Consider the following 15,556-nt stretch of genomic DNA (forward strand, 5'->3'; position numbering starts at 1 on the left):
ATGTTGTTATGATTTGAGGATGACCAGGTAATATTAATACTTAAGTTCCTTTGGCTGGTTATTGTCTTTCTAGTTGATCTAGGAGAGTTTTGGTTTTGGATGATATTTTTGTTGGTGTGGGTTTCAAAAAATACTTGTGAATAACTAAATCTTCAAAATAAAAAATAGACTTGTTACGATCCATTCAATTTACTAAAAGTGCATAATTTTTAAGAAGAAGCATTAAAATAAAATAATTATTGGGATTTTGGTAAAACAAAACCATCTTTATAAATTATAATAATCAATCCATTCATTTTAATTATTGGAATAAACAAACAATGAGAAGAAGTGGTCATGGTATGAGTTGTCACACTCACAATCAAACTCATTTCACTATAGAAATAAAAACAGTGAAATAGGCAAAAGTACCTATGTCACGGCTCTATAATTAGGCTCAGTCCTCTTTGCTTGGAAACTCAAAATAAAGCAAACCAAAAGTTTTATTGTGCTATTACTATTTATAAACACACCTTTAGTAGCACATATTCCTATGTCAATAATATATAGCTATAGCTTATATAATTTTTTTTAACAAATTTATGGCAAAAAAGACACACACTGATTCATTGGTGATATTCTCAATGCACAACATCTATTCTAAATCATCAAGAGACATTTATGGCCTTATTTTTATCTATATTTATGTTTCTTAATAGGTCTCTTCTTCTTGCCTAAGTAGGTGTTCACTAATATCTAACTATTTTATTATATATATATATATAAAAGTGCCAACTCATAACGAAACAACAGCTGCAAATTGCAGAGGGTAGCTGCAAATGCATGGCAATTTTGGCAAACTGGGATAAGATCAAACTTTTATTTGCATTATATAAAAAGTTATTCTCATGTCTTGTTTTAAAACACTTTCAAACTTTTTTTTCTTTTTCAATGACAATTATAGTAGTTGTTTGAGTGAGTTGTGACGATTGAAAGACTCTGAGATTGAGAAATTTGGTTGTATTTATTCAGCTTTAGCCTCTTCCGACCGGTCCATTGACGGTGGTGTCGTTTTCATAACCCTCTATTATCCTTATTGGAAGAAGCAAAAACTAAGGTAAAAAAAGGAGAAAAGAAACTTTGAAGCTTTTTACATCAAAATATATGATAACCAAACAAAGCAAAGCAATAATAGACTTATATTAACACTCACTTAAGTTTCCAATTCCATATTACATTAGAAAATACTTCTACTACTACGATAACAACCCAACACAACACACATGGCCATTAAAAAACCTAGACAAAAGAAAAGACTTCATAATGACATTACACAACATATTTGTACTGTTTTAACCATGATGATGACGACTAAGGTCTTTGTTTTTTTCTTAACACACCAACAAACAGGAAACGAATCCGTTTTTTCAAAACAAGAAAACGGAATGGGGGTTGTTCTTGTCTTATCCGAAAAAGACCTCCATGGCTGCCTCCTTGGCGGATTCACAGACCGGACAAGCTTCAAGAATAGCTTCACAATACTTGCAAGAACAAAGGTGTCTGCAAGGGAAGAAAAGAACACATGAGCTCTGAGTTTTGCAGCTTTGACAAACCATCTTCGGGTGTATTTTTTCCACTCTACTCTCGCAACATGACTCAACATCTTCGACCAGGTTGTTGTTGTTGTTGCTGTTTTTACTAGTCAGAGCTCTATTTCTCCCTTTGAAATAAGCTAGTGCGTTTCTGAGGTCTATGACAGTAGCCTCAGTTCCTCTTGCCACTCTTTGCCATGTTTGGTTTTCAATCTCTGCACTCTTCAACTGATCTTGAAGCTCCACTGATTTAATTTTAGCTCGAACCATGTCTTCTTCCTTTTGCCTAATCAAGCTCATCATCTTGGACTCGAAACTACTCATCAGAACTGAGAATTGTTGCTTTCTTTGCTCATGCAAGAACATCCTTAACTTTTCATTCTATTTAGCAATAAAAATAAAAATACACATGTCAGTCAGTAAGAACAAAAACAAGAAAGAAACTCTGACCCCAACTCTTGAAAATAACAAACAACTTGTTACTTACTTGCGATTGAAGAAAGAAGTCAAGCTCCTGTTTGTGCAACTCGAACTGGGCATCCATAGCCATTTGAAAAAACATATCAGAAGAAGATAATGACGATGATGATGATGATGATGAGGCATATACCCCATGGCTACTATTACTATCAAAAAAGCCTGCACTGTAGTTTTGGGGTTCTAGAAGAGGTTGAAACTGAGGTAGTAGTAGTTGTTGTTGTTGTTGTTGAACGTTTTGAAGGCCAAAACAGAAGCCCTGATCATCTTCAACCCCAAGAGGAAGAGGGTTCACTGACCAATCTTGCACAGCACAAACAGGTGATGACCAGCCCATATTACCAGAACAAAAGTTACCGTGAGCAGCCATATTGATGACGACGGTGATGAAGATATTAATTAGTGAAAAAGATGGTAACTTCTTATATATATATATATATATATATCAAACGAAATGGGGTAGGTTCAAAGCTATAAGATTCATGTTGTTGTTACACCAGAAGATGCATGACCCACCTCTCTCTTTCTTTCTTTCTCTCTCTCACTCTTTGTTGGCTTTGGTACAAGAGCTTTTGGTTTCCTGCCCTTTTAACTGAAGAAAAGAGTTCATTGTGAAAGAAACCCGTGTGGTGAGAACTGGTATATATAGCGGAGAAACAACTGACAAATCTGATTAATGACTATATTGGATATATTAGGATTAATAAATGCGAATTTGAGAGAGAGAGAGAGAGAGAGAGTTTGTATCTCATAAATATAATATGTATATTTGAGTGGTCAGAACTTAGGAAAACTTTTTTAAACCAGAAGAAGCATTAATGAGAGAAGGTACAACAAAGGGTGGGGAAAACGACGGCGTACACATGCAGATTTTGTGACAAAGAAGTCACACAACTATCGGGTCAGAGTTCTCTCGTATAGAGAGATAAATAAAATTCACTCATCAATTCAGACGTGAAAGGGTGAGATTTCAGACGTTATAGGGGGATGGGAGAAATTGTCAGTTCAGTCTTTGGGAAAGATAATTGAATGACTAGCATAGCATACCAATTTCATTTTTTTTTCCTTTTTTGAAAAAAAAATATGAATGAATCTTTTTTCCATGAAATGAACACAAGAAATACATGAATCATGTGTTATTTTCACTCATTCATTCGCTTATCAAGCATCATATGTTATCATGTATCATTGGATAAGCATATTGATATCAGATAGGAACACATTGCCAGGTGGCATTTTTTCAAGCTGGTGTGATGGAGATCTTTTCTCATGATGAGATGTGTAAAAGAACACTTTTATGATGCTTGTGTTAGGTGTATAATAAGTTAATAACATGGAAACTTAACATGCAATTTTAGGAAGAAAAAAAGATTCTTTTTTTTTTCTTTTGTAAGAGCCTGCAACGCAGTTTATAGCAGCATTGACACCTAAGACGAAATGGAACCCATTTGGCGTGGCTAAAAGATGTATAAGATTAATAATGAGCTGCTCTACCTAGAACCAACCATTGGCTCTGATCTTGATCTTTTCTCATCAGGTACTTTTGTTATTAGTACAGCACAAAAACATTTTTTTTTTCATTTTTCATTGTTGTAATGAAATGCAAGGAGGTTTTATTGTCGTCTACTAACACCACAGAAAGAGGGGAGCTTCTAAAGCTTGAAAATCGGGTCAAACAGTAAGTGCATCATGCAATCAGAATACTTGGGGAGAGTAGGTGAGTCTTTTAGTAATACAGAGAGAGAGAGATGGTGCTGAGAAATTATATAATGTCAGATATATGGCCATGTCACATTTGGTTAAAGTGCATAATCAGTTTGTACTTTCTGGGTAGTACAAACAATGACATGTTTATTGATTATGTGGATATTGTTTTGGCATATCAAAAGATTCAATAGCACAGTAGCCATGAGAACTAGTCTATGTAATTGAGCTAAACTGCTAAAGTGTCATTATATCTCTTTTGACTCTTAAGTCTCTCTCATCTCATGTTTATAAGTTGAAGAGATTCACTTCTCAATGCTCGAGGACAGTCGCTGTAAAAAAAACCTAACCAAAGAATAACATCACCTCATGTATAATTGACTGACATTGATCATTTATTTAATACAGCTAGTTCTGAATCTGTATGGGGCTACTACTAAACATGACCAAAACGCCTTTGCTGAGTGAGTGATTACTACTGCCAAATCAATTAATAATCATCAGCAAAGTCTATGAAAGATGTTATCTTCCTATGGTCATCATCCAAACCAGTACTATATATAAGTTTCATTGTTTTTCCTTTTTATTAGTAAAGCAGATTGTAAAATAATTCATTAATAAAACAGTAGTAGCATTATGCCTGAATTCTAGAAGACTTTCCCACTGCACTTTCCATGCGACTGTACCATTCTCCAATCCGGGTATTCTCTACCATGTCTCTTCCAGATTGAAGGTGCCTGATAGGCCTCAGAACGCCAAAAACAGATATATCAGCTAAATTTGGATTTGAATCACCTGAAAGAACGTCATTTTTTGCATTAGAAGCACTTAGGCACCAGGGATATTCAAATGTTTTTATAGTGATTTCAACTCTCAAGCAATGACAGCCAGAATTTGATATGTAAGGGGGCCAAAAAAAATTTAACAAATATTACATATAAATTTTTTAATTTTAGGAAGCATTATTAAGTTAATAGATATATTTTTTTCATTCCTTGTATCAAAAAAATCTAGGGGGGCCACATGGCCTCCCCTAGCTAGCCTAGCCCCCCTTTGGTCAGTCAGTGCTCTCAAGTATTGTCCAGTATTTCAGTATGACCATACCATGAAAATGTCGTCCTTTTAGAGCATCCACCCATGTTTCTACAGCTTCATATAAGGCTGCACGCTCATCAGTGATGTTATGCCTCTTCTTCAGTTTCTTAGAGACAAAATACATAGCCGCAGCTCCTCCATACTTTGCTACTATCCTTTCAGAAAAACTAAAGTTGCCTGCATGCACAAGCAACCGATTTTAAAGTTATCAGATAACTTTATCTATACACCTGGCTTCACCAAATTTATCATTCAAACAATCAAACAACGTGCGCCAAAGGTCCAATCTTTTGAAATCTAGAAAGGATTTTGTCATATTTTTAAGAGCAAACCATCTTTTTATCTGGATACGGTAGCTGTCCAGAGGTCTAGAAAACTACCAAGAATTCAAATATAAACTTACAAAAACATTCTAGATTTAGCTGGTATACCATGAGTTGTGATGTAGTCAAATGACTCAAGTGCCTCAGAAACAGTTCGATATATGTTTGGTGATAAAACATGCACCAAATGGTCATCCACCCACCTATATCACAACAAATATTGCATTTTCAGTGTTGTAGTATGACGAAATTAACATAAGCACGAGGTTGACGGTGGTCAGACGACGCAAAAGAGCCACCATACCTGCGCCACTTCTTTTCTTCTTCGCTGTCCAGAGTGGGGCTCTCAGGATTGATCCTTTTATACAGAGTATCAATTATATCTGCAAAGAAAAAACCAGGCTTTGAGCAATTTTGACACTAAAGATGGGACACAAGAAACTGATATAAATCAGACTAATAGCCTTAGCCCTTTGCCAAATGAACTTTGATTTGGATTTTCCATTAGATCGTGATACCAAATGATGCAGAAATACTCAAATACATGTCATGAACTAGTAAAATACAGAGTTAATGATGACTTCGTTTTCCTTCGAATTTGGCCACAAACATAGAAGAGAACTAACCTGAAGAATCGACCATCTGTACACCATCAACTTTCAAAATAGGAACTTTCTTGTAATCAGACCACTTTATCTCCTTTTTGTTCATGGGGTTAACCTCCACAATTTTGTATGGCAAATCGTAATAATCCAAGAAAGCTACAATGAATGAAAAAGAAAATCAACTAAACATGATAGAACTTAATCACATAGATCATCAGCCCATAACTCAAATAGTAAAATAACATATATTTCGCAAAAAAACATTCACAACAGTGGCACGCCGCTAAAAAGATATCCAAAACAAGAAAATTGAAAAGTCTCGATTAAGCACGAAAAAATAATTTTTTTTACCTTTGACCTTATTGCAGAAAGGGCAGGCTTCGTATTGATAGAGCACAACGTCTTTTGGGTGAAACTTATCGGAGCTCTGGCACTCCTTGGCGTGAGTATCTTGTGCCAATGACGCAGCATTAGAGAAGCACACGGTCCCAGCAGAGGGGTTCGATTGACCGATGCCATCGGAGGATCTCCCGGAGCACCACAACGTCCCCGAACGCGAGCATGAGCTAAAGGTTCCTGCTTGAAGAAGTCGATGTTGAGTGGCGCTGCTGCTAGCGACGGTGCCGGAAATAGTTGTGGCGCCGAATCCGGCAGAAATGGCTCGGCTGATGAGTGCAACTCCGTTAACCCTTCTCATCGTGATCGAAATCAGACCAAAACGACTCTGTCTCGCAACTGCGAAACCTTCGAATTTGATTTTAGGGTTTTAAAAGGGTTTTAGTCTTTTGGGTCAGTGGTTGGTTCTACTTACTCACTACTTGATACACGTTGAATCAACCACTATATTTATTTAAACGACATGTCGTATTTCAGACTGGTGTCCCTATTTTCTGCAACACGTGGCAACTCAAAATGACTGACTCGGACGGTCTTAGACGTCTTCAGAGTATGTTACCCCTCGAGGGCTCTATTCAAGGGAAGATCCTTTTAGATGAGGTCGCCTATCTTTGCGAGTTGGTAGGTCATGGATACCATAAAGGTAGATTACTCTCCGAGGTTTGTCCTCGGAGCTGGAGGTATTCTAGCTTAGGCAATTAAGTCGAGGGCTGTAATGCCTTGGATAGCCAATACTGCTACACTGTGTACTTATAAAGGTGCAAGACATGCTAATCAAGTCATTAATTTAAAAACGTGTCACTAAGCATGTGTGAGCTAGGTTTAAAAAAGTTTTGGTCTCAAAAGTTTCATTTCATATAATTAAGCAGTTATATACATGGGATCCCAAAAGAAATAGAGTTTAAAAGTTGGATTACAAACTTCCCAAAATACAGACAACTGTCAGTCATACTAAGGCAAAAAGAACAATTTCTGGGTCTCGCGTCCCTGCTTAAACCTCAACCGTGGCGGCTAAGCAGCTGGCCATGTACATTCCGCTCGCAGAGCTCTCCAAATCAAGGCTGATCAAGTTTACTCTTGCCTTTACCTGCACCACGTAGCACCCGTGAGCCAAGGCCCAGCAAGAAAACATAATGTGCAACACATACAATAATAACAGATAATAAACTCACTAGGCATGAACTCTCATCATATAACCCACATTAATCATTCAGCATATTTTCAGAATCAAGGATGCAATCAATCACTTATAACATTCATATCACATAATAATCAGGGCCGATAACTTAGGTCGCACCCTCTGTTTGTCTCACTGACTCCGGCCCGCTTAAACCGCGCTCAGTGCATATTAAGCTGTCCTCGGCTACCAGTGGCCAAGCCGCGCCCTGTGCGCTAGTGTAACCCTTGGCACCCTTAGGTCATTGGTTCACTAAATATCTTGCATGGCATAATACCATCTTTTCAAGCATACACAATAGGGAACCCTTAGTCCCATTACATATATTCAACCAGGTGCAGCTTTCTTACCTTTGATCTTTGCGGCTTTGGATTACGAGCAACACTCCTCAAGCACGATCCGTTCCCGAGCCTAAGCTTCTATCACCTGGTCACAACCAAGGTGTAGGGTTCCATTAATATTCAAATAAGGGTTTCCGGATACAAAACTAACTTCCGGGAATCCGAATTCCACCAAGCACGGTGGTGAAATTGATCCCGAGCACTCTAGGCTAGATTCCCGTGCTTTAAAACCCTAAACGTTCAAGTGTGCACTTAAGGGCTGCGGCCCTTGAAGCTTAGCCGCGACCCTGCCCTCAAAACAGAACCTAAGGCATCCTTGGAAGAAGACACGCGTCGCGGCCCTTGCTTTGGGCGCCGCGGCGCTCACCCCTGGTCGAGCCGTCCTGGCTCATCTTCGTCCTAGGGCCGCAGCGCTCTAGAACAGAGCTGCGGCCCTTCCCTTCGAGCCCAGAAATCCCTCCATTTCCAAGCTTAAAACCTTACCCAAAATCACCCCAAAGTTCCCTATTTCTACAACAATTAATCCCAACATTTTTACAACAACTCTAACAGCACAATTCAATAGAAAAACCCAGCCTAAACTCATAGAAATCTCATCTTCAATTTCTGAAACTCAAGAACTTCAAACACTAAAACCAGCATGCAAAACTCAAATTTAAACCTCTAAATCATGAATTATAACTTACCTCTTTAGCTGAACTCCTTTTCTAAGCAGAATCCCTGTTAATTCCCAAGTTTTCCAGCTCCAATTCAACCTTAAACATCAATATCACAATCACCTCATTACTCAGCCAAAAGCTCAAAGTTCTAACTTCAAAACACAGTTTAATTCTTACCTTAGCCTTGAGTCAATGTTCCCTGACTAATCCTTGAGCCTGCCTCTAATCTCCCCTCTGAATTCCTCTGAGATCCCAGCTTAAATTCCAGCAAATTCCTCTATTTTCTTCTTATGTTTTTCCTTGAGAGAGAATAGAGATGAGAAGGAGAAAGGGTCGGTTTAATTTTTTGTCTACTGTTTTCCTTAAGCTTTAGCTTAATCTTATCCCATTAAGTCAATCTCGAGGCTCGGGGTGCCGGAAACGTCCCCGAGGGCAAAACGGTAAAATCCCCCAATATTCCCTCCTAGACTTCCTAACCTCAAATATATCTCCATATATTTATTTTCATAACCCGATAGTCTAAATAACTACCCGATACCTAAAATACTCCTGACTTATCCAAAGTCAACTGCTAAGCCCCATTGTGACTTTTCCCCGTTATCTAGCCCTAGGATCGCCTCGAGTCGTGCTCTGCAAACCTACCCACATAATAATGCGGTTCTCACAAATACCATATATATATCACATTAACATCAATATAGTCATACAAGAATTATTAATCATATAATTATGCATTTAAGTCAATAAAGTCATTCCAATCACATTTAACCCAATAATGTCCTCCCGGCACACTAATCAAGGCCCTTAAGCCTCATTAGCGAATTTGGGGTCGTTGCAAGGGCTCTCCTCCCCAGTCGTCTCTCAAGTCTGAGGTTCCAGTTCTCGGACCTAAGATAAGGCGCCAGGTGTCAGCCAGTGCGGGTTTACAATGCCAGAGGATCGCCTCACAACCTTTTTAGGCGATCCGTCAATAGTGTTGTCGAGTGTACGACTCGACAATTCGTACTCCCACTACGCCGTATGACATAGAGGTGCTTACAGAATGCCCTGACAGTACCTAGGGCATGTTCCTCATAAAGTAGGTCCCTTTCTGCGGTGGGCCCCGTAGATTTCGCTTGGATTGTGGTCTCTATTCAATGAACCCCAATGCATTAAATTGGCATTAATCCCCCAATAATGAGAATAATGTGTATTAATTACTAACGATTAGTATTAATGACCACAACCTCAATAAATAGGGTTGAGAGTCTCATTGTAAAAGGTTCAGTTTTGGATAGAGAGAAAACGCATTGTACTCAGAGCAATCTAAACGTTACCTGAGAATACATCATTTGAACTTGCCTCAATAGACTTCCAATCCACTTAATACTATAGACTCGTGGACTAGGGTTCTTTTATAACGTGAACCACGTAAAAACATTTGTGTTCTTGATTGTTCATTTCTTTAATCTCTTGCTTTAAGGTTAATAATGAAAAATGCAGTCAACACAACACATTCACAATTTTTCTCATTTACAACTTTAAACAGGATAAATTATTTTGGCAATGAATTAATTTATCTCAATTTATTTAACTTCATTTTATTGTCTCTTCTTCTTTACAAAAAATAAATTATCACTTAATCAAAGTATCTCTCTATAGAACCGAATCCAAAATTTTATTTTATTGGAGCATTATATATTTCATTTTTAAAATAGAAATCAATAATCACATTAGAAGTTTCATATCATTTATCTAGTATTGTCTTTTAGCTTTATACCTTTCATTTTCATAAATATTTAATACTCGTATTTTTCGAGTAACCTAGCACGTACATATTTTGGCAAGGAAGCCAAAGAATTATGGTAACTCATTCGAAGGGCAGCTCAAAAGTCGACCCCTGAGCAGCACACGTGCATACTTACCTTTGACATAGGTGGCGGCTATGAAGAACTTTGTGTCTCGTCCGTACGCCTGATGACACAAATCCTTAAAAAAAATGGAATCGTCCTTAAGGAATGTGCACCCACTGTAATGTCCCAAAATCCCTAATGTGGTTAATGCCTGGATTAGGGGGTCGGGAGGGCCATAATTGATCTATTATGCAATTATGTGGTTATATGTATGATTATGTGAGTTATATGATTACTTGATGATAATTGCATGCATGTATGGGTCCACTTTTCATTGTAAGGGTATTTTGTTAATTTGGCCCGTTTAGGGCATATTTGTATATTTTCATGTATGTTGGTGAGGTATGGATGAAGCTGCATTATTATGTGGATATGTTCGAGCTATTCGGTATGAGACGATCTTAGAATGCAAGTTAGCAGTTTAGTCATAACGGGGTTATTTATCGGGCTCAGGGTGAGTTTTGGGGTAATTTGATGATTAGTACATTACCATGAATTAAAGGGTAATGGGATATGATTTTTTAACTATTTGAGAATATTGAGAATAATGAGAATTGGAGGATGTTAATTATAATTAACGGGATAGACGAGAAATGACGATTTTGCCCTTGGGGGCTGTTAAGAAGTTAAATTAGGCTTGGGGGCATTTTGGTATTTTGACTAAGAGTTATATGTTAAATTAGAAAGTTGTAGAAGCCTTAGGAGCAAAACAGAGCAGCTGGTTCTTTCTCTCTCCCGATCATTTCTTCCTCTATTTTCCTTCGAATTTTTTAAGCAAGATTGAGGTTTCAAGCTAGGAGAGGGTTGTGATTAGTGGCTGAAGGGGATTCAAACCTGTGATTTAGGTAAAGTTTCAGCCATGTTTTTTTTTCTAGTATTGCTCTGTTTTGATGTTAGTTTTGAGTTTGAAGTTTTGATTATAGAAGTGGCTATTTGAGGTGGTCTTAAATTGTTCAAAGCTTGAGTTTTGTTGGTTGAATGATGTATATATTGTGGTAATGCTTGGATGTGATTTCTGGGTTGTTTTGATAAAGGTTTGATGAGGTTTGAATTGATAAAGTGGCACGGGAGTTGGGATCGATGGGTCAAGTCGCGACTCACTAGGCCAAGTCGCGACCTAGACCCAAGTTAGAGTCTCCCTGGGCTCTGTGAAGTAGGCGCGCCGCGACCCACCTTGGGCCAAGTCATGACCCACCCCTGGTTCTTTAGGTGGTGCTCTCTGTCTTGAGGGTGAGTCGCGACCCACTAAGCCAAGTCGCGACCAACCCTTCCTTTTTGAACGAAGAAGGGTTTTTCAAGGGTTTTAGGCTTGGGGTTCCGACTCTTAGGGCTCGGGATCAAATCTACTAACCGTGTTAGTAGGATTCGAGGTCCTAGGAGCGAGGTTTAGACCATGAACCTTTTATGATTTGTTTTATTAATGAGATTCCATATTTGGTTATGATTAGGTGACTGCTAAGGAACTTAAGGACTGATCGTTCTCAAATGTCGTTCTTTTATTATTTCTCGCTCGAACCAGAGGTAAGAAAACTGCACCAAGTATGTGACATGCATGGCTATTGATGAAGCATGTTGAGTGCTCTATATATTGACATTGATTGCATAGTAAATGCATAGCGACTTTGCTTATCTATGTATGGAAATGACTTATTAGTTAGAGAACGGCAATGGTGTTTAGTATTGATCCTGAAGCTGTGATTTATTAGTCAAGTTCAGCGGTAATATGAGCACTGGTCGTATGGTATTGGCCTAAGAGTCAAGCACAACATTAATGTGTTTAACACAGGTCGAAATGATTATATATAATCACCATGAGCATGAAATGCTTGACCGACCCCAAGTTCGATGAAAACTAAAAGCGCTTGTCTAGTCTAAAGGCTAGTTACGTAGAGTCATGGCCAAAAGGCTCAGGTGACTGTAATGTCACATGGCTTAGGGTGCGAAGCCCAAGTTCGTGACTCATTAGTCACTTATCTGATTAGGGTGCAAAACTCAAATGTGTGACTCACTAGTCACTTCTTTGATTAGGGCTCCAAGCCCCATCATGATAACCAGAATCATTTATTGTTATTCACTTATCTGATTAGGGTTGCAAGCCCCAACATGATTACCATAATCTTTTATTGATATTACATCCATGCAGTAATAAGTTTTCTTGCTGAGTCTTGGCTCACGAGTGCTATGTGGTGCATGTAAAGGGAAGAAAAGCTCACCCAGCCTTGAGTGGAGGGCTTAGGTGGCGATGTGTACATATGTGGCCGCTTGACCATCACAGCCAAGGTGTTCCTCAAAGGAACTAGGGGTTAACTCTATTTTTGCAGTTTAGGTCGGGGGGTTGTAATTTTTATACTGTAATTACCATTTTGGATTGTAAATAACTTTGTAAACACCTTTATGGGCCCATGTACAGTTTTATGTTTTAAATAAAATATATTTATTCATTTTGATCAAGATTTTCACTTTAGCCTATTAATAATACCTAGATACACGTTTATAATCAAATGACTCGATTAGCGAGTTAAGCAATGTTTAAAGTCCACGATAACGGTCTTGGAGTAACCAGGGCGTTTCACCCACCACATGACACCTTTTCGCATGTTCCCCATGCAACATTAGCTCATCGGGCATCCCAAGGAGTGTCTCGGAGAGGACAAGTGCAACGGTTATGTGCTTCACACTCCATTTAAAGCCCATGGGCCATGCATATGTATTTTACTCACTAAATACCTTGTAAAATTTGTTGAAAACTACAGGGTTACTGATGGATTAACTACACTAATATAATTAGCTCTAATAAATAAGCTCTTAATCCCCAAGTCGCCTATAAATAGGATTGGGAATTCATTTGTAAGTGATGTGAACTTTAGTGCATGTTAAAACACTACCAAAATACATAGTGAAATTTAGCTTAACAAGTTATTCATCCCAACTACAATTAACTCATGAAATAAGATTAATTAATAACCTGAATCACTTCATCTTTTAACTTTCTTTTCCTTTTCAATTATTAGTGGACTAAAAAGTGAGTCAATATTTATAATATAAGATTCACCGTGCTACTTGAATCCATATAAATATATGTTTTTTCTTTTTACTTTGACATTGTTAAAGGCGAAGTCTATAATAATTCACATGATTTAAAGAAAATAGATTGTAAAAGTATTGAATGAAGTGAGATTAGAGAGAGAATATGTGAGTAAAGCAGCTATTGATATTTGGAAGAAGATTGTTGAGGTTTCTCTTAGGCTAGCTAAAAATTGATCCAATCTTCAACTCGTTCGTGGGCCTTTTAGCCACCTGGTCCAAAGACACTGGTTGGGATGTTTTGTGAACTCAAGTTGGGTCGTGAAATATGGTAGTTTACATAAATATGGGAATACACTGGTTATGTAAACTACACACCTCAAGAGAACTTAACATAAACATGGGAATCTTAACTAAACTTTAAATATATGTGGACAAAAAAATAATTAAGCCAAATATGGTAATACACGGTTAATACAAAAATATAAATATGGAATTCCCATAAACTAACAAACCAGATTCCCATAATTTTTTATCAAGAAAAAGATTTCGCCCACTGCCAATCAAGAAATTTTTTGTCCGCGTACAGCAATTCATCGACCATTTTTTCCGATCACAGCTTCATATTCTCCATTGTTTCCGATCAAAATCCGATTAAAAATTGGTGGCTGCTACTCTCATCATCGTCTCGTCTTGGTAAATATCGCGACAGTAACATCATCTTTCTCCAGTCATCAACATTCAATTCAATTTCAGATCTTCTTCTTCTTCTTCTCCGGCAGTTCTTCTTCTCCGGTAGATCTTCTTCTTCTTCTTCTCCAATAAACAGATCTTCTTCTCCGATTACATCCCCTGCTTTTACGTTCGTTCACATCAGCAAAAGCAGAAAACCATCAATTTCTCTGATTTCTCAAACAGGTAAGCAAATATTTTTTCAAATATACGACATGCAAAATATTTACAGAAAGAATCTGCAAATTACTTCCTGATAAAATTCTTAACTCAAACTACTTGTTTCAAAACTGTTTTAATTACACACATGAAACCAGTTACATCACAAAAAAGTTCCACATTACATAATTCAAATATTACAAAATAATATAAAAATAACAAATTAAATACAGTAACCAGTTACATACGAAAAATAATAATAATAACATTCTGCATAATAAATTATCATGAAAAATGTAAAAATAGAAACTGATTTACGTTTATGAAACCAGTTACACAATATAATTTTAACTTTGCATATTTGAAAAATAAAAATAAAAAAACAACACATTCACTAAAGTAAACAGTTACACACACAAAAACAGAATTTAATGCAACATAAATAATTATGGAACCTGGAAAATAGTTCTCGATTCAGTAAAAGAAACCAGTTACTATAATAATTTCAACATTAATAGTATTCATTCACTAACAAAACCAGATACATTTTAAACATCACTAAAAATTATGTTGTGCTATATTGCAGATATGGAGACCATAATGACATTGATTCGTTTTGGAGGTGTATGGACAGATAGATATCAGTATGATGACTACACCATGACTGGACTGATAATACCAACAAATTGTTCTCTAAACAATTTGGTTCATTTAGTGAAAACTGAGATAAAATGCAATATTCAAAATATTGAGCTGAGTTACCAGTTATCACCAGGTATGCCACCAATGAAATTACTCACTAACAATTCAGTTCTATTCTACATTGAGCTGAAAAAGAAGCAAAGTGAAGTAACTAAGCTACCACTATGCATCACCACTGTTGATCAAACAATAGCTGAAACTGTTCAACACACTACATATGAAGAAGAAACACAAAAACAGAACACAGATTTAGAAAAGCTAGTTCTTCAACTAAACAACGACCAATCAACTACAGAATTACAATATAACGAAGCAACCTACACGAGAAATAACCAGGTACAAATCTTCCCAAATATTACAGACATAGCTGATGATGTAGCAGAATTTATCATAGAGAGAATAGAAGAAAACAAAAGAAAAAGAAAAGAAGAAACAGAAATTATAACTGATCATAAAATTTTCAAAGTTGAAGAAGGACAGATTTATAAGGACAAAAAGCTCTTGAAATCTACTCTATGTTATTATGCTATGATCCACAACTTCCAATTCAAGACAAAAAGATCTGAACCAAGAGAGTACCTGGTAACCTGTGTGGATGACAATTGTAACTGGTTACTTAGAGCTTCAAAGTTCAGGAAAACATAAACATTTAAAATCAGAAAGTATGTAAAAACTCACACCTGCTCCTTGGATATCATT

General features: G+C 37.1%; 2 protein-coding genes across 2 annotated transcripts; both read right to left on the minus strand.

Annotated features, from left to right (window-relative positions):
- Positions 1-1,358: 1,358 nt before the first annotated feature.
- LOC133803403 (probable BOI-related E3 ubiquitin-protein ligase 2) lies at positions 1,359-2,679 on the minus strand. Its single transcript, XM_062241438.1, has 2 exons — positions 2,059-2,679; positions 1,359-1,952 (listed from the first exon to the last, which is right to left on the minus strand). The coding sequence occupies exons 1-2, from the start codon at positions 2,416-2,418 to the stop codon at positions 1,443-1,445; spliced, it is 870 nt and encodes a 289-aa protein (XP_062097422.1). The 5' UTR covers positions 2,419-2,679; the 3' UTR covers positions 1,359-1,442.
- Positions 2,680-4,122: 1,443 nt separating this feature from the next.
- LOC133803404 (uncharacterized) lies at positions 4,123-6,556 on the minus strand. Its single transcript, XM_062241440.1, has 6 exons — positions 6,127-6,556; positions 5,797-5,931; positions 5,475-5,553; positions 5,279-5,373; positions 4,857-5,024; positions 4,123-4,547 (listed from the first exon to the last, which is right to left on the minus strand). The coding sequence occupies exons 1-6, from the start codon at positions 6,470-6,472 to the stop codon at positions 4,387-4,389; spliced, it is 984 nt and encodes a 327-aa protein (XP_062097424.1). The 5' UTR covers positions 6,473-6,556; the 3' UTR covers positions 4,123-4,386.
- Positions 6,557-15,556: the final 9,000 nt, after the last annotated feature.

Source organism: Humulus lupulus, chromosome X (genome assembly GCF_963169125.1).
Source record: "Humulus lupulus chromosome X, drHumLupu1.1, whole genome shotgun sequence".
NCBI lineage: Eukaryota > Viridiplantae > Streptophyta > Magnoliopsida > Rosales > Cannabaceae > Humulus > Humulus lupulus.

Coding starts and splice junctions, on each gene's coding strand:
- LOC133803404 (XM_062241440.1), bottom strand. CDS start 6,472: ATGAGAAGGGTTAACGGAGTTGCACTCATCAGCCGAGCCATTTCTGCC. Junction 5,025..5,278: donor TGACTACATCACAACTCATG/GTATACCAGCTA, acceptor TTGTGCATGCAG/GCAACTTTAGTTTTTCTGAA. Junction 4,548..4,856: donor AAAAGGACGACATTTTCATG/GTATGGTCATAC, acceptor ACGTTCTTTCAG/GTGATTCAAATCCAAATTTA.
- LOC133803403 (XM_062241438.1), bottom strand. CDS start 2,418: ATGGCTGCTCACGGTAACTTTTGTTCTGGTAATATGGGCTGGTCATCA. Junction 1,953..2,058: donor ACTTCTTTCTTCAATCGCAA/GTAAGTAACAAG, acceptor ATTGCTAAATAG/AATGAAAAGTTAAGGATGTT.